A 22016-nucleotide genomic window follows, 5' to 3' on the forward strand; every position below is an offset into this window, starting at 1 on the left:
TGGTTTAATAAACTTTCAAAGAGTTTCCTTTTTTTTCTTTTTGTTTTTTGAGACAAAGTCTTACTAGGCAGTTCAGCCTGGTCTTGAATTCAGTATGTATTCCAGGCTGGCCTTGAACTCATGGTGATCCCCCTGCCTCAGCCTCCCAAGTGCTGGGATTCCAGGCTGACATCTCCTTGCCCAGCTGATGGGTTTCCTTGTGACTGTGGAGAATGAATATTCAGTTCTTGCCCATCTAAACACACTTTTGTTTCTCCTGATGTTAATTTATAATTGCTTAATTAGGCGGCTTAAGAAATTGCACCTGAGTATAGAGCATACATAGTTATGCGCGAACAATGGAGATGTGATCTGAGGAATGCATCAAGTGTTTGTCATTGAGTGGACTTAACACACTAGGATGTCTTTGGTGACACTGGGTGGTTTAAATTTTAGGGGTCCAAATATTCCACATGTAGCCCATCATCAATTGAAAGTCATTATGTGGGGGGCTGGGGATTTAGCTCAGCGGCATAAGCTCCTGCCTTGCAAGCAGGCAGTCGTGAGTTCGATCCCTGGTACCGATAAAAAGGAAAAAGACAAAAAAAAAAAAAAAAAAAAAAGAAAGTCATTATGTGGTGCATAACTGTATATTCAGTATTTTTAGAGATAATTGTATATTTTATATGTAACCGATAATTATATATTATTATACATAACTCCCTGTAATATATTAACATATCAGTTTCGGTTTGTTTGGGTCTCACCCAATCTTTCTGGATGTTCACCTTCCTGTTGTCACCTGGCTGTCACCCTGCCCCTTCCTTTTCCATCACTTTGGAAATTCTCCTTGTCTCTCCTTCTGAATCCTTTGTCTTCCTCTTCTGTGTGTGTGTGTGTGTGTGTGTGTGTGTGTGTGTGTGTGGGTGTGTGTGCGCGCATGTGTCTAAAATTGGCTATTTTAAGCATTTTTAATGGCATTAAATAAATTCATGATACTTTACTACTCTATTGTTGTTTTTTAAAAATATTTTTTCCTGAGCTGAGGATGGCGGCACATGCCTGTAACCCAGAACTTAGGAGTCTGAGGCAGGAGGATGACAAATTCAAGGTCAGTCTGGGGCAACTTAGCAAGACTCTGTCTTAAAAAACAAAAGCCCCCCCACCAAAAAAAATTGTTCTGTCTTTACTGTGGTATAATTGTAACAGTAATGAAGAGCTGACTAGCCAACCCAGTTTCTTTTTCAGATTGATCACTACAGGTCTATAAAAAATAACTCATTTTTCTATGTGGATATACTGCAAGTTTATTCTGGCAGCTTTCTTGTAGATTTTTTAGATGTAAGATTATGCCGTCTTAGCTGCACATATGAATACAATTTTACTTCTTCCTTCCCAATTTAAATGCCTTTTATTTTTTTCTTATCTAATTAACTTCTAGTACAAGCCTGGACAACAGTGGTGAGGGGACACATCCTTGTCTTGTTCCTGATTTTTGGGAGAGTGTTGTCATTCATTATCATTATGATGCTAGCTGTGGGCTTTTTGTAGATATTCTTTGTCGGGTGGAGGAACTTTGCCTTTTTATTTTTCAAAGACAGGGTCTTGCTATGCTTGAACTTATGTATCCAGGCTGACCTTGAACTTGTGGCAATCATGCTGTCTCAGCACCCCAAGTGCTGGGATTACATTTGTGTGCCAACATGCCTGGCATGGAAGCTCTCTTTCTAATACTAGCTTTCTGAGTATCATTATCATGAAAAGATGTTTGGCTTTGTCAAATGTCTTTTTATATGTCAACTGAGGGGATCAATTATTCTTCACATCCACCTTGTTTTATTTCTTTTTTTTTTGTCTTTTTTCTTTTTATTGGTACCGGGGATCGAACTCACCCGACTGCCTGCTTGCAAGGCAGGCGCATTATGCCGCTGAGCTAAATCCCCAGTCCCCCCGCCTTGTTTTACTAATGTGCTGTGTTCTTACTCTGAACGCTTGCATTCGTGGGATCTTCTTCTTCTTAGAGTGCACAGGAGCTAAAAGTGTGAAATCTTCAACATTTGAAAATCTTCTGCCTTCACATTTGACCCAAACTTAGCTGGGTATTCAAGTCTCCTTCCTTTAGAAGTGTGAAGACCCTGTCCTGTGGCTCCTTCCAGGCAGTGCTGTTGTGATTCATATTCCTTCAGCTGATACCTGTTTCCTTCTTCCCAAAGCCTTTAGGGTCTTTTTTCTTTTGTTATTCTTGCATACTTCCTTTCATATCTTTTATGCTAGGTGATTTGTGTGAACTCTTATTTGGAGACTTCAGTCTCTCAAGTCTATGAAAGTTTTTAAGTTTTTATTGATATAATTTGCTTTCTCTCTGGAATCTCTGCTAGTTGTACATTAGCTCTCCAGCAAATCTTCCAATTATTAAAATTTTTTTTACCATTTTTCACCTCTTTCTCTTTTTTATGTTATTTCCCAGGCAATATCCTCAACTTTATCTTTCAAATCTTGTGCTGAATTTTTATTTCTGCAGTCACATTTTGAATTTCCAAAACCTCCCTTTTTTGAGATAAGACTCCACTATGCAGTTCAGACTGGCCTTGAACTCACTTTTGTAGCTCAGGCTGGTCTTGAACTTGCGATGATACTCCTGCCTCAGCCTTCCAAGTGTAAGATTATAGGCACAAAAGCCCTTGTTGTGTATGTCAATGTTTCTTTTCCTTTCATTGCACCCAGGGCCAGCAGAGATTGACTTCTGGTAAATGGAAGCATCAAGTCTTCCACTCTAAGAGATAAGCAAAAGGGAAGGGTGGGAGTGGGTGGGAGGGGTCGGGCAGCTGAGGTGGCTGGAAGGTGCAGGTTTCATTTGCTTTGTGACAAACAGTGAGGACACCTGTTGAAATGATGGAGAAGGTAACAGAGGGGAAGTGTTGAGGAGCATGAGAGGGAAAGTCAGAGCTAAGCTCCCCAAGCCTCAGCTGCTTCCGAGGCAGCTCTGAGGTCTCAGGACACATGGAGGTCAGAGACCATCAGTCTTCCATGGCACCAATCTGCTCAGTCAGGTAAATTCCTGCTGAAGGTGAAGACGATCTCTTGGGCAGCTCCACAGGTTATATTCTAGCCAAGTGGTCTGGAAGAGCTACAGAAGAAAGGAATGCAGGATACTGACGAGCAAGGGGTGAAGTGACTTAAAAATGACACTTCTCCCAGGTCCCATGGGAACCCTCAATTCTTACCACTCGGCTTGACACCTCCCTTTCTCCTTGAGTGCCTGGTGCTATTTTTAAAATGGGAGGCCTTGTTCAGTTTCTGCCCTTGATCATTTGTAAAATGTCAAAGATAAGGCCCTTTCCATTATTTACACTCTCAGTGCAGACAAGAATGTTCACCTATCTTTATCCTTATCTCTTATCTTTAAAATAGTACAGTGACCAGGCTCTCCAGGACTGCTAGCTAACAGCAGGGGGACACTCTCCTCAGTAATAGTAGCACTGCTGTCCCTGTAGTGTTGCCTGGGTGTTTCACCATAGAAAGAGGACAGACTCTGGCTGTGTATCATCCAGCTATTCAACTTTATTTATAAGTCATTTCAACACATTGACAAATCACACCATATTTTGTAATTTTTTCTTCATGAGTCACTTTCATTTTAACCAGAGTTCTCTTACAGAACATGAGTTTAAGTACACACATACACACACACACACACACACACACACACACGCGTGCGCGTACACACACAAAGTACAAAAATGAAACCTCACCAAAGTGCATGAGAATAGAAGTGCAAAAAGGCTTAATTTTCAAACTCTGGGGCCATTCTCCGCCTCAGAAATTAAACCAAAAATTGTCCTTATCCTCAGCCAGTACAGGACAGGGGCTGAGCAAGCCTCCTGGGGCCAAAGTATAAGTGGTGCCTGTTGCTAGAGAACAGGGCACAGGGCACCAGAAACGCCACCCACTCCCTTCCCCTCCTGTGATCCCAGGCCAAGGTCCAGACAGCTCGTGTGGGCATGCAGTAGGGTGAAGGGCAGGAGGCCGGCTTCTTCCTGCTCTTCTAAGATTTGGTTTCTTCCCCACGGGTTTGACATTAGTGCAGAGAAGGCTGAGACCTCAAAGTTTAGAGGCCTTTGGTCCACCTGGCCTTTTCCATGGGTGAGCATTAGGTGGCTGGAAGATCCACATGGAAAAGGCTGTCCAGCTTCTCTCCTTTGAAGCTGGAAGGTCCACGGCACCAGGAAGGGAGCACCTGCTGCCTTCTCAACCCACAGAGTCAGAGAACATCTCAGAGGCAGATTAAGGACAGGAGCTGATGGGTTCCACTGCAGTTAGAATAAAAGACTTGCACGTGTTCCTTTTACTCCAGTCAAGGGGCAGCAATGTCATCTCTGTAAACTCAGCCTATGTATGCCCTGTGGTTTGGCTTGCCCACCTGTCCTCCTAGGAAGGCTGTGCTCAGAGCCACCTGAGGGCTGAAAGGGAAGGGACATCTGAAGCTCTGCAGAGATCAGCTGGAGGCTTAGTGGGGTATCCCCAAAAACTGTCTGGCCCACAGTGGAGGGCTGCCTCTTTACGGCTGTGGCAGGAAATTAACAGAGCTTTGGGTTTCCTCTAAAGACAAAAATAAAGCTTTATATTTTACCAATAGCCCTTGACATGGTCCCAGCACTGAGCCTCACATCTGTATATGAGTCCCACACACACATCCATACTGTCACATGACAAAGAGGGGGAGTCTGAGGAAGGACCCCAGCTCCACAGCTTGCAGGCCCATCTCAGCACCTGGAGGTGAGGGAGCTTGCACTAACCCTTCACCTCCACATGGGGCTGGCTTCTGGGGTGGCTCTGGTCCTTCCCACTTAGGCTGGGTGGAAGGTTTGGCAGTGGTTTAGTGGAGGCTGGGTCCCTGTGTGGACAGAGAGGCTGAAGACCCAGAGCCCCAGCACAGGCCCAGCTGGCAGTGCAAGACAAGATAAGAGGGCTTAAGGGACCCAAAGAATTCAAAGATAGGAGAGCTTACCTTTCCAACTCCTAACCCCAAGTGGGCTTTGTAAGACACCTCCAGAGCAAGTGGTAAACACAGAAGGGACGGATCAAATGTGATTTCATATTTGGGGTGGGGTTATGTGCTAGACAGAGTCCTACATTCCCATGGCGGGAGGCCTGGGAGGCAGGGGGCCTTTGCCCATGGGCAATACCTTAGCAAAGACCCATAGATGTAGAGAGGATGCTAGTTGTCTTTTGGGGAACCACGCCTTCTGGAGCTGTCCTTTGGCTAGAGATTTTCTGATAGTTCCTTGAACTGGCCTCCTGGCTTGGGCTATTTACCTGACCAGGCTTCCTCTTTCCTACACCCATCAGGGACAGTGTGTGCAAAACTCTGCCAGTTATAAAACAGGATCCAAACACTTGCTCATGCTGCTGGATCTAGGATCATGTGGGCCACTATAATGCCTGCTGGCTCAGAACTGGGCATGTTTGAAGGCATCTTGGCTATGAGTCTGTTCTACTGCTGGGAAAAACAGAGCTCCCAATGGGTTCCTTGATGGCACATGTCCATCTAGCCTACATGCCTGCCTTCCTTCCTTCTGTCCCTCACTCCCTCCCTTCCTCTCTCTCTCCCTTTTCCTTCTCTCTTAGGTGGTACTGGGGATTTATCCAGGGCTTTGCATTGAGTTACTCCTCCAGCTATGTCCCCCTGCCCTCCATCTCACTAAGTCACTAAGTTGCCACGCTGGGTTTAAACTTTCAGTCACCCTGCCTCAGCCTCCCAGAGTGCTGAGATTACAGGTATGTGCCACTAAGCCCAGCTATGATGACATGCTTCTGAGGCTCACATATCTAAAGCCAAGGGGCTGGCTAGGCCATGGATAGGGTCACTGCCCAGGAAACTGGGCTGCAGATTATAGGCCACAAAACCAGCACGGAGAAAGGGAGAAGGTGCTTTTACACATAAATGCCTGTAGCAGGATCACTTCTTGATAGGAGGAAGGAAGTCAAGGAGAGAAAAATACAGATGCCAAAAGGAAAAAGAGCCTCAGTGTGGGGACTCCTACTCTACCAGATTCTTCCTCACTAGTAAGCAAAAGAACCTTTGATCACAACAGAATCAAGGAGAGATGTGGGAGTTCCCTAGACAGGGTACCTCCCACCAACTCCTTGGGCGATGCCACAGCTCAGTCCTGGTTTCACCAGTGCCCCTGAAGGTAAATGTGAGCTCCAGGACCAGGGCCAGGTCTCTACCTTCCCTAGGGCCCCTCTGCACCTTTTAGGAAAGAGCAGGCCTGTCAGGTACAGAGGGTGGGGGTACAGTGGGGGTAGGAGGGTCACGCCAGGAAGGAACCATCAGCTGGAGAGGGAGGCCCAGCAAGGACTGCAGGAGGCCCCAGCCCCAGTCACTTTAAGGTGTCATCAGTGTTTTTGAACATGAGAATGGCGTTATAGATCTTCAAGGCTGGGCCCAGCTTGACGCTCATGATCTTCACAATGTCCGCCTGTGTCAGCAAAAGGAAGGCCTCGCCGTCAATCATCTGAGGGGTCGGGAAGGGAGGTGGAGGGCGGAGAAGGCAGAAAGGGTCAAGGGGAAGGGGTGAAGGAGAGGTGAGGATGTGCTCAGGGAATGAGAAAACGGGAGCAAAGGGGGTGTCATATGTGGGGGGAAGGGGTGTCAGAGGGAAGAGAGGGACAGGAGAAAGGAGAAAGGGGAAGAAAGGAGAAAAGGAGACAGCAATGGGATGGAGAAGGAACGAAAAACAGCCACTGGCCCCCCAGGGTCATACGTATGCACTCTCGCTTTCTCTATCTCTGCTGACCAGGATGAAATGAAAATGAGGACCCCATTTGTTCAAAAGAGCATTAAGAGTTTCAAGGTAGTGACAGCTGGCCCTGAGCCCAGGAAGTTTACTTTGCCCACATCCTCAACAATTTCCCTCACTAGTCATCCACTCTGTAAATGTTTCCTGGAGCCCAGTAATCTCTATAACCACCTCCAAATCCACAAGTATGATTCACACCTTTGAAATGTCAAAGACAAAACATCCTCGCTTAGAGCTGCTAGTGGTTAATGGTGGAACAGGTAGACACTGTGCACATCCCATGGGACCCCAGTGTGATGCAGGAGGAGGGATGCTCTATCACCTGACCTACTGTTGATAAAAAACACGGCGGGGCGCGGGGGGTGGGGGGGAGACAGGGACAGAGACAGAGAGACACAGAGAGAAGAAATTGATTTAACCTAAACCTAACCAAGACTTTGGACCTGACCTTCAGTTTATAGAGAACACAAGCAACAGAGGAACAAGTGAAGCAACATTACAAGGAAACAAAACAAGTCCAGAAGGGAACATTCTGCAATACTCTTAGAAATGTCATGAACATAGAAAAGTCGGGGGGGGGCTATCCTAGAATGATCTTGAGGAATCATATCAACTGAAATCAATTATTTGGGTCTTGTGTGCTTCAAAAACTACAAAAGATGTTTTGAGGCAACTGGGAAGATTTGAATACAGCCTAGGTATGACACGGTACCAAGGAGCTACTGTCACCCTGTTAGTGGGATTTCAACATTGTGGTTATACAGAGATAGTCCTGTTTCAGAGATGCAAGCTAAAGTACTCAGGGATGTATGTCAGATCTGTAATGTAAAATCACTTTGTCCACAGATAGGTAGGAATGGTGATAGCTGCGAATTCTAAAGGACAGATATATGGGTAGAGTTAGCAAGGGAAGAGGCCAGCTGTGGAGGAGCGAGTGAGAACACCCAGGGTAGGGACCTGTGCAGTGGAAACCCATCCAAATGTTTATGAACAGGACAACTACGGTACACTCATAACACTGGACACTAATCAGCTATAAACAAACTTTGGGCACACATAACAACATGGAAAGACCTCAAAAACACTTACTGAACAAAAAGATCCCGAAGAGTACATGGTGTCTGATTCCTTTTATACAAGTTCAAGAATAGACCAAGTTATTCTATGGTGCTAGAAATCAGAACAGTGGTTGTCTCTTGGAATGTGGACTAAAAGGGGCATGGAAATGCTTTACAAATTGATTGAAGGGCTGGGTTCAAGTGTGCATGTTCTAAAACTTGTGACGCTATGTGGAGTTTTAAGATGAACATTTCCTCAATCTCTTCCTCCCCTTCCTCCTTCCCTGCTTGTCTCCCTTGCCACACCCTGGTGGGAAGCCTCTAGAAAGGCCTGGTAGAAAGGCCTGGTTAGATGGGCCCTTCACCTGATTCTGTGGGGGTGGGGGCACCACCCAGGATCGGAGGAAGGAACCAGCTGTGCCGGGCCTGGATGAAGGCATCTTACTAAAGAGGCATGGGCTCCTTCTTACAGACATCTGACCTGGATAGGCAACTTGGGGCAGCCAAGTCTTGGGCAAAGGTGAATATATAGGAGGAATATTTGTATTCTTTGGAACAAAGCCCTACACATTAAACTCAAAAGTCCCTTCCAATTTCAAATTCTACAATTAGGAGAATCATAGTATAATTCTTTATTTAAGGGCAAATATGTATTAAAAGTCACAACTACCATTTATAGAGCCCCCACTATATCTGGACTTCTCATATAGTGATATAATTTACATATTACCCAACAATACTGATGTAAGCTAGCACCACTTATGTATTAATTAGCAATATGTAAATATCATTATATTTGGGAATATATAAATATCACTATATATTGATATACACATAGTTATATACTTATACACAGCAGTATTATGTTATAAACATATGTGCACACATATATATATATATGTTTACACACACAGTAATGACAAGCATTATGGCATAATGAGTTCTCCTCCTTTCCAATGCTCATAATGACCCCAGGTTCATGCTGATTATGCCCACTTTATCTCCATTTTACAAATGAGATGCAGGATCAGAGACAATAAGCAGCTCAAAATGAGAGCACTGGAATTTAATCCAGACTGTTGCCAAAGCTGGATTCTTTACCAGTAATTCACTGTTTCTTATTTTTGCTAAGGTCTTGGGTTTTAACCATAACTATGCATCAGGATCTTCACACTTAATAGCAATAACTGTGCCATTTAAAATATGCCTTGTTGGAGCCGGGGATACAGCTCAGCAGTATACGGACTTGCCTGGTGAGCACAAGGTCCTGAGTTTGATTCCCAGTACCCTCCAAACAAAAACAAAAACAGAAACAAAAACAAATGTGCCTTGTGCTGAGGATGTTCCTCAGCAGCAGAGTGCATGCTTAGCTGGTGTGAAGCTCTAGGTTCGATCCCCTTGCATGGAATCAATCAAACCAACAAAAAATACAAAACAAAAACCCACTTTAATTTCCTGACTACCAGTAATGAGACTAAGTTTGGCCATTGAAAGACTGGGTAGAAAGCAGAGGAGTGAATGGATTCCCATCTCCAGGATGTGCTTTCTTTCCTGAAGATGACCTGAACACACAGTATCAGGTGGGTCACAGTCCATACCAAATTCTTCCCAGAAATCTAAGTCACCAAGACTAGTCTCAGGGAATAACAGATACCCTTCCCTGAGTGGGCAGTGCTGGTGGGGCACCTGCTGCCTGCCAGCTCCTGACACAGTGACCTTGTCACTGTGTTCTCTTCTGTGCTTGCACCTTACCTCATCTCTGAAGAGGCGCGCCTGGTCCTCACAACCTGTCAGGGTCTGAACGAAGCCAAAGACCTTGGAAACCAAAGAAGACGCGCTGACCCGGTGCCGAGACTGGCGGTGTGGAGGAAGGGTGGGCCTCTCTGGCCTTGGTGTTCGCCAGCTGTGCTAGTGGTGCCTTTCACCTTGGCCTTGGAGGAGAGGCCTTGGGGCCTCCCCGCATCTTTGTGCTGGCAGGTGTGTGAGGCGAGCCCTTTGCTCCCTAGGCTCATGTCTAGTGCCTATCTCCTTGGATTTCCAGCTCAGTGCCAGCATGCCTCCCCCTACCCCATAGGCCCAGTGTGTCAGTCAGTCCTGCTGGGCAGCTGGAAGGGACAGTGGACAGGAAGGGCAGTCAGGAGAATGGGGCTCCACCTAACCAGGGCCTTTCCTGAGTATCCCACCACTACCACCAGGCTGTGGTGAGAGGGAGGAGCAGGGCAGGAGGAAAAGGAGGTGGCGCTGAAAGGCTCCTCACCTCCTCGATGGTCCACTTGGACACGGCGGAAGCCGAGATGCCCGCCACTCCCGGCAGGAGTTTGCAGTGCTGCTCCCAGCATATGGACAGTGCGCGGTCAGGGTGGGCCGACAAGGCTGACATGAAGAGGGACTGCTGCATGACATCAGGAGCAAGCGCTGGGGAGCAGAGGCACAGGCCGAGGGCTGACGCTAGAGTCTGGTCCCCAGAGCCAGCCCACACCCCCACCACATGGAGAATGGCCGGCAAAGAGGACAAGACCAGTGGCCTCTTCCAACGGCCTGCAGAGCCACCAGGGTGACCACGTCCTGACTCCTCGCCCAGTGCTCGCTACTTTTGCACCAGTGGGTTCCTTACAGACTCCCAGGCCATTTCTCTGAGGTTGCAGCACCTTGGGGCCTGCAAGGATTTTTTAGAGGTGCTGCAGCATCTCAGGAGACACCATTCTGGTGCTGGGAAAACTGGCTCTCCACATGCTGAAGACTAAGACTAGACCTGTGTCTATCACCATGCACTAAACCAAGGTCCAAGTGGACCAAAAATCTAAAATATTAAAATAGAAACACTAAATTTACTGGAAGAGAAAACAGGTAGAAATCTTGAAGATAGGCAGAGATTTCATGAGCAAAACCCAAACGGCAAAGAAAATACTACAAAGAATCAACAAATGGCATCTTACCTTATTAAAAAGTTTTTGTACAACAAAAGAAACCACCAACAGAGTGAAAAGACAACCCACAGAATGGGAAAAAATTATAGCCAGTCCCTCAGACAAAGGACTTATATCTAAAATGTATAAAGAATTGAAAAAAATCAGACCCCCAAATTCAAAGACCCAATCCAAAATGGGTAGCTGAGATGAACACACACTTCTCAGATGAAGAAATACAAATGGCAAATAAATACATGAAAAAGTGTTCAACATCATTAGTCATTCAGGAGAAGCAAACTAACACAATACTGAGATTTCATTTCACAGAAAAAAATGGCTATCATCAAGAAATCAACTGACAACAAATGCTGGTGGGACTGTGGGGGAAAAGCAACACTGCTCCACTGTTGGTGGGAGCGTAGACTGGTGCAACTACTATGGAAATGTGTGGAGATCCCTCAAAAACTAGGATTAGTGGTCCCATTAGACCCCGCTATTCCATTTCTGGGTGTCTTCTCAGAAGAACTGAAAACATCATACCGCAGTGATATATGTGCACCCATGTTTACAGCAGCACAATTTGTAATAGCTCTGTCTTGGAAACAACCCAAATGACCATCAACTGAGGAAAGGATAAAAATGATGTGGTATTTTTATACAAATATGGGTGAGTATTTGTATAAAATACTCAGCCATAAAGAAGGATAAATTTGAGACTTTTATAGGTAAGTGGCAAGACCATGTAATAAGTGAAATAAATCAGATCCTTATGGGCAAACATCATACTGTCTCACTAGTGTGGTAAACGGAATGAGTAAATAAGATCCAAAATGTATAATAGATATTGTGAATTGAGAAGAAACTGTTCAAAAGGAAAGACAAACTGTGATGGGGGAAAGGAAGAAAGGGAAAAAGAAAAAATTATAGTTACACACAAGATAGTTAAGATAGTTATATATCTAGTTTCTTTTAGTTTATTGAAAAGGCAGGTTTGCGCTAATATTGTTTGGACAAGATATCATGCCTGTATCTTGTACTCTGAATAATTACTACAAAGACAACAATACATAATGTATTAATCTTTGTAACTCTTCTACTAACCTATCTTGAAACTGTGTTTTATTGATTTTTTGTTTCTTTAGTTTTTGGTACTGGGGATCGAACTCACCACTGCGCGCTTGCAAGGCAGGTGCTTATGCTGCTGAGCTAAATCCCCAGCCCTGTTTCTTAAAAGAGAGAGACAGAGACAGAGACAGAGACAGAGAGACAGAGAGAGATGCCATTCTCTAGATGCCCTGCCTCAGAGTGGTCCCCCCACTCAGCTCTGATGTCAGAGATGTGTTCCGTTTGTCCTTCTTTCCTAAGTGCCTTTGGCCTGACCAGCTCCTCCAGAGCCTGGGTGATTCTGAGGTCTGCCTACTCTAGCACTACAGGGTGAACAACCCTGCTCCCTAACTCCACACTGCCTGTCGCTGCTCTGCTTGCGAAGCCCTGGCTCCTGATCTCCGGCCTTACGCTGGCTGCAAGGATCTCATGATGGGTGCTCTCCGGCTTGGTCAGACCTGGCCCTGCCCATGTGGTCTTCACGCACTCCACCTGAGGGCCTGGAGGCGAGGGCTCTCCTCCTGCTGCCTCTGCTCTTCAGCCCCAGCCTGAGTACCTGCCCACCCCAGCAGCCTCCTTAGTGTCTCTTAGGAGCCGCTTGCCCTGCACCATCAGCCACCTTCTCTTAAGAAGCAGCGTGGCACACTCAGGGTCACTCCTGAGATCCACCAGCACCTGGCACACTCTAGCCTTGTTCACCCAGGAGCTCCCTCTTTGAAGCCCGGAGTCTGGTCCCCCTCATGGACTACTGTAGGCTTGAGGGATAACATGAAGTCTGTTGGTGGCTTCCTTTCTTGTCTGTCTTCCGAGAGCCCAGCCAGGCTCTCAGAGGCGGCCACAGCTTCTCACCTAACCACTGTAACTGCAAGTGAGAAGTGGCCCCACTGGTTCTTTCACCATCTGAACTTCTGGAGCCTCAATAGGAAGCCCAGCCAAGCCCTATCCTTCCCAAGCCACCCTCCTTAACGAGCAAGTTGCCAGTGAACCTTCTGGGCAAGAGCTTACTGGTAGAGCAGGGGAGTCCTGCACAGAGGTCACAGACTTGCACTGTCCCTGAAGGTCCCCAAGGCCTTAGGTGCATTCTACCTCTTTTCTCTGGGCCAGTCTAGATGGCAGAAAAGACTCATGTCCCAAGGATTCTAGTCATTTGGGAGGTGCCCTCAGGAGACACAACTTGGTCCTTCAAGGAAGCTGAGGGGCAGAAGAGGTTGCGACTAGAGTTCTATCCCTGAAAATCTTCATCTGAGGGCCCAGCCACTGGCCAGGACCTCCTCGTCAGGCTGGTGGCTGCAGGAGGGCTTTTCTTGTTTCCACCAACAGGAAACTGTATGGAATGGCAGCAAGGAGGAGTCAGGTCGGAGATGCAGATTAACAGTGACGCTTGCAGGTACCTATGCTAAGTGTGCACATGACAGTGGCACTGAGGCTGCCTGCCCCACTGTGCAGTGGCATTATCATTGTTAGCATATGACAAGTGAGCACACGGAGGGCCAGCACCAGCCTAGCAGCACAGCACCTGCCTGGCAAGCCCAAGGCCCTGAGTTTCATTCCTAGTAGCCCCCCAAAAAGAGAAAGAAAGAAAAAGAAATTGCAGACTCATCCTGATTTTAGATACTAAAACGTGCTGCCTAGAGTGGGCAGATATAGTTTATCATTAAAAAATGGAATTTATGAACTTTTTAAAAGAAAATATGAATAGGACTTCTCCTAAATGTATTGATCTAGAATTAGTGCAAAAACTTTTAAAACACATTGAGTAACAGAAGCATTCCTTATAATGCTAGCAACAAATATTAGAATACATGTTTATAAAGTTGAAATAAAAGACATAAAAGCAGAGGCACTTCTGTAATTATTGAGAATACGCTTGTTTGTTCGTTTTGTTTGTTTGTTTTTGGTTTTGTGTTTGGTACCAGGGATCAAACTCATGAGTTCATGCCTGCGAGGCAGGCACTTACTCTGCCAAGCTAAATCCCTGGCCCTGTAGTTATTGAGAAAAACTGGATATTGCTTTTGGTTGGGGAGGGAGTCTAAACCGAGATCAGTTACCAAATGAGAAGGCCAGAAACTTGTGCTTTCTAACATAAGAACATAAAACAGTGCTGAATGTTTTAAGTGTTCCTCACTAGCCATACAATGTCTGACTTTCAAGTTATACTTATGACTCATTTATATAAAAACTATTTCACATTCATGTGGTTTTTCAAATAAAAACTAGAGTTTACGATACACATAAATTTTACTAGCTAAGAAAATTTAGTGTTTTCTGTACTGAGTTTATATATTGTACTTCTTAACGCAAGTGACAAGGAACTCAGATATCTGAGCATCTCCTGCTGAACTGAACAGTACTCACTGCTTTGGCAAAGCTGGTTTCACCCAGCGTAAGAGAAAAATAAGTTGGCCTAATGTGCCAAATAGTAATATTAGATGGAGTAAAAGAATAAAAAGATTGTTCTTTTAAAACATGTTAACTTCTAAAAATAAAACAAAATTTACACGTTAAAAGAAAAAGAATGGCAACAGAGGCCACTGAAGCCCAGGAATTTGGACATCCTATGAGACGAGACACCAGGAACACCTGCACACAGAGGTCAGACTGTGCAAGGACACGGCAGGATGACGGCCACCTGCAAGCTGAGAAGAGGCCTCAAGAGAAACCAGTCCTTTTGACACTTGACTTCCTGCCTCCAGAGCTGTGAGAGATAAATGTCTATTGCTTAAGTCACCCGTCAGTGGTATTTTGTAAGGATGACCCGTGTAAACGAGGCCAAAGGTGTTGGGAAGTTTGGGTTGGGTGCTGCTTGTCTGTTACCCCAGCAGCATGCAGCAGAAGCCAGGTCCACGTGAATCCTGGTGCAGCCCCTCACAAGGTGAATAACCTTGGGCAAAGGATTTCACCTCTGAGCCTCGCATTCCTCTCTCGGGTGCTCGTGAGTCTAAAGCACTTGGCACAGGGCTGGGTCCAAGGCCGGTGCTCAGAAACAATAGTGGTGACTGTTATTTTAGGTCTTGAAAGGCAGGTTTTGCTCATGTTTTCAAGTGAGGAAACTGAGGCTCAGAGATTTTTAAATGACTTGCTCAGGTCACATAACTAGAAAATGCCTGCATGGTCTCCTTCCTAGGAAGCTCAGAAGGAGAGAAGAACAGCTAGGTATCATCTTACCTCTAAGTGGAGACCAGAGAATGAGAGCAGCTTGGAGCCTTTTCCACAGACTCACAGCAAGGCCATGGAACTGGAACCCAAGGTCACTCAAGGTCTCATCCCCTGTTCTGGGCACTGTTCTAGGTTCCCAAGAAATTTCACAGGTGGCCTCCCTGCCAGTTCCTCCCACTCTTGTCACCCTGATGTCCCATCCTGCTGACTGCTGAACACTGGTGGAGGACATGGGACCAGGGGACTTTGGCTTACTCTGTAAATCTTCCTGTGGACTCTTCCGATACTTTGGAGGGCGTCCAATCCTGGAGAGAGAGGGACCAGGTCCATGGCAGGGTGTCAGGACAGGAGGCTGGCCCCCAGGAAGCCCAGGTCCTGACATCCCCTGGTCTTCGCACCGGCCATGAGGACGAGGCTTCTTTCTTGGTGACAGGTTGGGCAGGTTCTTCTTCTTGGCTGAGGCCTCCGTGTCAGACAGTTCTGCTTTCAGGCGGCTCTGGTTTCTCTCAGCCAGTGGGCAGCCCGAGAGGCAATGGTGAGCTGTGAACTTGCCTGTGACATGGCCAGACCCATCACAGCCAGGAGTGGGGCACTTCCTGGAAAGGAATCAGGCATAAGATGCTTGTCTCCCGTCAGCCCTCCCAGGCTTGGCCCTGTTGAGAAGGTCTCAGTGGGTGCTGAAGAGCCTCACTCAGCAAATACAGACCTGCTGGTGGGAGGGAGGCCTTCACTCACCGGTGGTGAAAGCTGTATTTGGAGGTCCTGGAGTGAGACAGGCTCCTGCAGCTGAGAGGGGGGCAGCCCCCAGGAGAAGCAGAGCTGGGATCTCTGGGCCCTGGAGGAGCAGGGAGAGGAGTCAACCCATAGTCCTAGGGTTGAAGGATAGAGGGCAAGGGACAGTTTCTACATGAGAGTCAGTGCTGGAACTAGTTCCCTGGCCAGGTTGTGCTGCTATTCCTGCTATTGGACATCTGCCTGATGCCGGGGAAGGAAGGTTTGGTTCTCATAGACTTCCCTGAAACCTGCAGGCCATGCCCTCAGGTTGGGAGCCAGCAGCCCTGCTTAGTGTAGCAGGCAGCCTTAGGTGGGGAGGAAGAAGATCCTAAAACTTGCTGTGGGCTCTGGACCTGGGCACAGGGGCCAAAGTCCCTTGGCCAAGCTATACGACGTAAGTATTTTCAGAGGTTGATGAGAAGGGAAAGAGGCAGGGTGCCCAAGGGGTACACACGGAGAGGAGGCTCCAGGGGATGGCCTGTCTTGGAGCACCAGCCTGCAGGATGGATGTCTGGGTGGTCGGCATCAATCCAGAAGTCATAGCTGTGACTCCAGCCATCAAAGTGGAGCTGGGGAGGAAAGGCCCTTGGCAGTCAGACATTCCTCAAGGAGCCCAGCTAGCTAAGAGGTCCTCTAAGTTCCAGCAGGATCTCCCAATTTTGGGAGCTGTCAGAAGGAAGGGGCCATCACACTGCAACTGGTCTTGCCCCATGTTCCCCACGGGCTTCCTGCATTAAATCACTGACATCTGCATTAGTGCTTGAGCAGGCCAAAGATTATTAGGCCTATTTTATAGATGAAGACTAAAGCTCAGAGAGAAGTGACTTGTTGAAGTCCCCAAAAGTAAGTCACACACAGATGAGGAAACGAGATTCAAAACCTTCAGCTTCCTATCTTGTGCCGTGCCCTTGACCTTGAACCAGTCTACTGAATTCTTTCCCAAATGATCTCTCTACTCTCCCACCCCTAGGGTCTTGAAGCCACCTTTATCCGATGGTCTTCCACATCATCCACGCTGGCCACACGAATCAGGGCTGGGTTCCTACGGTCCACAGCTTCCAGCTTCATGTTGACCAAGAAGTTGTGCGGAGGTCGCTGCAGATGGACAGTTGCTTTCAGGCCAAGGCCCAGCTCAGTAGAGCTGAGGCTCCAAAGTGAGAGCCCAAGTTCTGTGCCTGGGGAAACTGTGGCCTGCCCAAAGGAGGGAACCAAAGCTGCTGAGTATTCCACACCTTTCTGAGTTCAGCTCTGGGGAAAGGGAGCTTCAGCTTACCACTTTGAAGGCCCAGGTGGGCACAGCAGAAGTCCCGGTTTCTTCCAGATATTTCTCCCAGCAGAAGCTATCAGGGTCTGGGTAATCTACAGAACAGGGTGAGTGCAGTGAGTGCCACCCAGGTGAGGGGAAGAGCTCTTTTTCCCTAGGCAGGATCAGGAACACAGAAGGGGCAGAGCCCCTAGTAGCAGAATCCATTCACATGACCATGGCCAGCCTTGCACTGGGCTCCGGGGGCAGACAAGTTCTGGGGAAAACTAAGCACACACTACCTACTCCAACAGCTCACAGGGCCACCTGGGAACCCTGCACCCTGGTCCTGTTGCTTCTCCTCCAGTCCGTCTGGATCTGGACTGTAGAACTCCCAGGAGGAAGGATGCCCTTTCTTTGCTTTGGACTTCCTGCTCCCTTGCTGAGGTGGGCATCTAAATTTCTCCCCCTAAACCTGACAGTTTGACAGGACTGTCCTAAAGTCAAAGGGGTCTCAAGTCCTTGGCCAAGAAGCTGAGATCCCTGGCCATAGCTATCCCCTCTCCCTGACCCTTGAGAGCGCACGAATGAGATCCTGGTAAGGGATTAGGAGACAAGGAATTGGGACGAAGCCTAGGAAGGGGCATGCTCAGGCCACAGGGTCACCTTGTGGCGGGGTGAGGGGCTTTCCTTGCTTCTGACACCAGCCTACTGGGTGGATGTAGGGACTGCTGGGATCACACCTGAAACCGAAGAACACGTCACTGCCCCAGGGGGAACATGCAGGGCTGAGCCTACATCCCACCACACCCTGGTTTCAAAGCTCACCCTACGTTACTTCTTAGTGAGAGGAAGATATGCAGCTAAAGTTAGACTCAGAAAACCATCAGATTAGTTAAATACTCTAGAATATGATAGTATCTAAGGGAGACTCATGAGTTACAGGTTTGCTCATCTTAACCAGGGTGGTTTTAGATGAAACATGTAATACTGAGATATATTTCTTATGATACAGCTTATATCCACAGGACTGCCAATTATCTTCCATGCTGAGCAGAGATCTGAGCTCCAGGATTAGACTGAGATCTGAAAGTACTTGCCCCCTGCTCCTGACCCCCCCTCCCTCCACAGACCAAGTCTGGATCCTCCCACTACCAGTAGTCGTAAGTATCATCCCAGTTGTCAAAGTGCACCAGGAAGCGGCTGTCCACCACGTCGGTCACACTGGCCACGCAGACGAGGGACGGGTTCATGCGGTCAACAGCCTCCAGTTTCATGCCCACCTGGAAGCCCAGGGGAGGGGGATTCTAGGGGTACAAAGAGGGACTACTGTGGCTAGGGTTAGGCTAGCCAGCGCTTGAAACTACAGAAGTAAGTTTTCTAGGGAACTGTCTGGCGAAAAGGGAGGAGAAATAGGCTGGGAAGGAGGATTCTCAGGACAGTCATAACCAGAGCTCTGAGCCACTCAGGAACTTCTGGCCTCCGGTTACAGAGGAGGCTGGACTTGTGGCAGAAGTGATGGTAGGAGGCTATGCATGTACCTGAAGAATCTAGCAGGCTATATACAAGTCTCCCCTACCCACACTAGCCTGGCCTGGCTTGGCCCAGCTGAGGAATAAGTGGGGTAGCTGGAAAGTGGGGCAGGTGTCCAGTATTAAACAGGCCTCCTGGCTCAGCCTTCCAAGTTCTGGGATGACAGGGGTACGCCACCACACCTAGCCATTATTCTTGTTTTCCAAGTTATATAGGTCGAACCAGAACACAATGCTGATCAGTGGCAGGGACAAGACTTACAGTTTGACTTAAAAGTCTACATTTCCTGTGGGAAATGTAGCAGGTGGGACACTGCCAGTGACCTGTGAACCCCTAGGTATGGTCTCTGGTATTCAGCTGGGGCAAAGTGGGTAACGGATCTTGTCTGAACAGCAGAGTTCTCGGCCCATTCAATACCGGGATCCTGGACCTTCAGTGTTTTTTTGGTTTCATTTTGTTTTGCTTTGGTATTTTTTGTATGTTGGAGATCACACTTTGAGCCTTGCATATGGCAGGCAAGTGCTCTATCACTGAAGTACACCTCACCTCCAAATATGGCAGTTTTACATTTATTTTTCTTTTGGTACTGGGGATCAAACTCATGACCTTGTGCTTACCAAGCAAACACTTAAGCCACTGAGCTAAATCCCCAGCCCTATGGCACAATTTTTAATAGGGGTTCCCTAAACCTCCTAGACACTTTGCCTGGAATTATGTGAGATATTTTGCTAAATATAGTGCAGGTTGCCTTGACAGGAAAAAACAAGGGTGAATTGTTCAGAATGAATGGGAGAACCTCAATATTAGCAGAAAAGAAGGAAAACAAAGATCTCAGAATGGAGCCTTTGACTTCGTGCAGAAGAACTGCAGAGCAAAGGATTATGAGCAACGATGTCAGTGTCCTGCCAGGCAGTGGCCTCAGAGGGGATGCTGGGGGAACTCTGCAGCAGGGCAGTGCTATTGTTTGGTCTTCCAGGGGCTCATGCGCTGGAGACTTAACACCAGGTTGGCAGTATTTTAGCAAGGCCTTAAAGAGGAGGGTTCTAGCGGGAGACATCTGACATTGTGGACATCACCCTCAGAAGAGATTAATGTGGTTCTTGTAGGACGCTGGTTAGTTCCTGTGGAAGCGAGTGCTATAAAGTACAAATAAAAAAACAAAAAGCAGGGGCCAGAGATTTAGCTCAGTGGTGTAAGCACCTGCCTGGCAAGTGCAAGGTCATGAGTTCAATCCCTGGTACCATAAAAAGAAAAAAAAAAAAAAGCAATCCTGACCCTTGAGTACTTTTGGCTCCAGACTTGGCCTGTGATTTCTTCCATCTGTGCTCCCACCCTTTAGTCCTCTACCATAAGGCTCTTCTCAGAGGCTGAATAGATGGAGCCACCTCATCTAGACTCAGCCTCTAAAACTGTAAGCTAAATAAGCTTCTTTTCGTTATACAATACCCAGCCTTGGGTATTTTGTTACAGCCACAGAATATAGACTTAGACAGGACAGAAGAAAGGAACCAAGGGAAAACCTATTGCCAGCTTTCCCACCTCTGGCCCCTCGCCCTACCCAGCCATGCCTCTTCCATCTGATAGAATAAATTACAACAAAGCTTCGAGTACCAGTAGATAAACTCTGATGAGTCAGAACCCCTGGGGTGGCTGCAGTGATTCTGGCCCTGGGATGCTGTCCGCTCTTGCTCAGGGGCACTCACGTGGCTTTGGCTCACAAACAGGTGCTTGGGGGCTGCCTGAGCTCTTGTGTTGCGCAGGTACTGGCTCCAGCTGAACTCTTCCTCCTTGTAACCTAGGCCCCTCGGGGGGAACGAACAGAGCGCTGTGTAGAGACTGGTCCGTGGTGTGGGCACCCCATACTGAGGCAGCAGAATCACACAGGCCTGAGGACCTCACGATCCTCAGGAATCTATCTATCCAGGAACCCCATGCTGAAGCAGGTGACCACTAGGACACTCGGAGGGCAAGGAAAAAGCCTTCGGGCTTCTGGCCAGCTTGGCCCCAGGGAAGAGTCATATCAGAATATGATGAAGAGGCAGGCTTTGGTATAGGTGACAGTGACAGAAAACAGGGGGGCTGGAATGGGGCTGGCAGGGAGAAGGGATGGGTCACAGGCCTTACTACCTCAGGGGGCCAATCTGGATAGGTCTTACCTTTGGGAGGCTGCAGCTTGTGCCCAGTCTTCTCAAACCAGCCAGCAGGGTGGATGTCGGGGGAATTGGCATTGACCCAGAAGTCATGGCACTCAGAATACCCATCGAAGTGCAGACGCAGGCGGTAGCCGCACACCTAGAGTGAGGGAATTATAGGGACCCCAGTACTAACAGATACCCTATTCCCTACCGGTCGGCTTGGGATCTCAGGGGCTCTAATGATAGCAACTTTCTTTCTCTCTCCTGTCCTGAACTCTGTCCCATACTGTCCCATCCTGCAATAAAGACAGTTTACATACTCAAGAGCCCCAAGTGCTGGATGTGGACTCTATGACAATTGCTTGCCCTCTCCAGCCCTGGGAAGAGCTTGCAGGGTGCCCACAAGGCTCAGAACTTTCCCTGGGTCCCTGCTGCTTTTCCTCCTGCTGTCACATGTCATCACTCGCCATTTACACACCCTTCTGCGGTCTTGCTGAGATAATGGCAGGTCTTTGGACGTGGTGACCAGCTCCATGCCCCAGACCCTTGCTCACTTTGCTTCTGCCTGGAATTCCCATTCAGTCACACTCCTCCCTTGAGACAGGCTCTTTCCTGTGTTGGAAAGGTGCATTCCTTCCTTGTGCACTGGCCACCCAGTGGATCTCACTGGTATGTTCACCGGACCAATTCCCTGTACAGCTCGGAAGTCCTGGCTGAGATTCCAGCCAACATCCCCAGCCCTTAGGATCTTTCCGAGCAGGCTTATTCTGTACTGCACTGTTTCTCCCTCCCTCCCTCCTCTCTCTCATCCTCTTGCTCTCCCTCTCCTTTGTGCTTTAACTCCCTCCCTTCTATGACTGCTTTCCGAGGCAGGGCACTGTCTCCCTAATGCCCCCAGGGGATCCAGGGTCCTATGCCGAGAGACATCAGAAGGGTATAACTAAGCCCCAGCTCACCTCAGCCACAGTGAGGATGAAGTACATGGATGGGTGTTGAGGGTCAATGCCTTCCAGCTTCATGCCCAGTTTGAAGCCATTCTTGAGATGAGTGGCTGCCTGGGACTGTCAACGCACAGAGTGGAGAGGACCCAGCTTCCATCCAGCCTTATCCTTGCCTAGTGGGCTTGGGGTGAAGGAGCTGCCTTTAGCCCCCACCCGCCTGGTGTTACCAAAGGAGCAATGCACTTGAGGATCTGTACAGATCCCCGAACTGTGGGATCCAGAAAGGGGTAGAAGAGCCGTGGGACCATTCTGAGATGGGTATGTCAGGGCTGGATATAAGACTTCCTTCTTGCCCCAAGTCCTAGGAAGGTCAGTACTGA

General features: G+C 47.8%; 1 protein-coding gene across 11 annotated transcripts in view; it reads right to left on the reverse strand.

Annotated features, from left to right (window-relative positions):
• Positions 1–3520: 3520 nt before the first annotated feature.
• L3mbtl1 (L3MBTL histone methyl-lysine binding protein 1) overlaps positions 3521–22016 on the reverse strand; it is a 36276-nt gene continuing 17780 nt past the window's right edge. For 2 of the 11 annotated variants that reach the window (XM_063248309.1, XM_063248310.1), the window contains exons 9-21: positions 21652–21756; positions 20717–20852; positions 20264–20355; positions 18183–18334; positions 17694–17770; positions 17058–17143; positions 16769–16975; positions 16239–16353; positions 15746–15845; positions 15409–15606; positions 15266–15315; positions 10098–10255; positions 3521–9655 (exon numbers count right to left, since the gene is read on the reverse strand). In XM_063248309.1, the coding sequence (XP_063104379.1) occupies positions 9224–9655; positions 10098–10255; positions 15266–15315; positions 15409–15606; positions 15746–15845; positions 16239–16353; positions 16769–16975; positions 17058–17143; positions 17694–17770; positions 18183–18334; positions 20264–20355; positions 20717–20852; positions 21652–21756 (1908 nt within the window). In that variant the 3' untranslated portion in view covers positions 3521–9223. Of the gene's footprint in view, positions 9656–10097; positions 10256–15265; positions 15316–15408; positions 15607–15745; positions 15846–16238; positions 16354–16768; positions 16976–17057; positions 17144–17693; positions 17771–18182; positions 18335–20171; positions 20356–20716; positions 20853–21651; positions 21757–22016 lie in introns of all 11 variants that reach the window. The other 9 variants (XM_063248313.1, XM_063248315.1, XM_063248316.1 and 6 more) reach the window with 9 other exon arrangements.

This window comes from Cavia porcellus, unplaced genomic scaffold (assembly GCF_034190915.1).
Source record: "Cavia porcellus strain 051 isolate PalLab524CR breed Dunkin Hartley unplaced genomic scaffold, mCavPor4.1 scaffold_5, whole genome shotgun sequence".
Classification (NCBI taxonomy): Eukaryota; Metazoa; Chordata; class Mammalia; order Rodentia; family Caviidae; genus Cavia; species Cavia porcellus.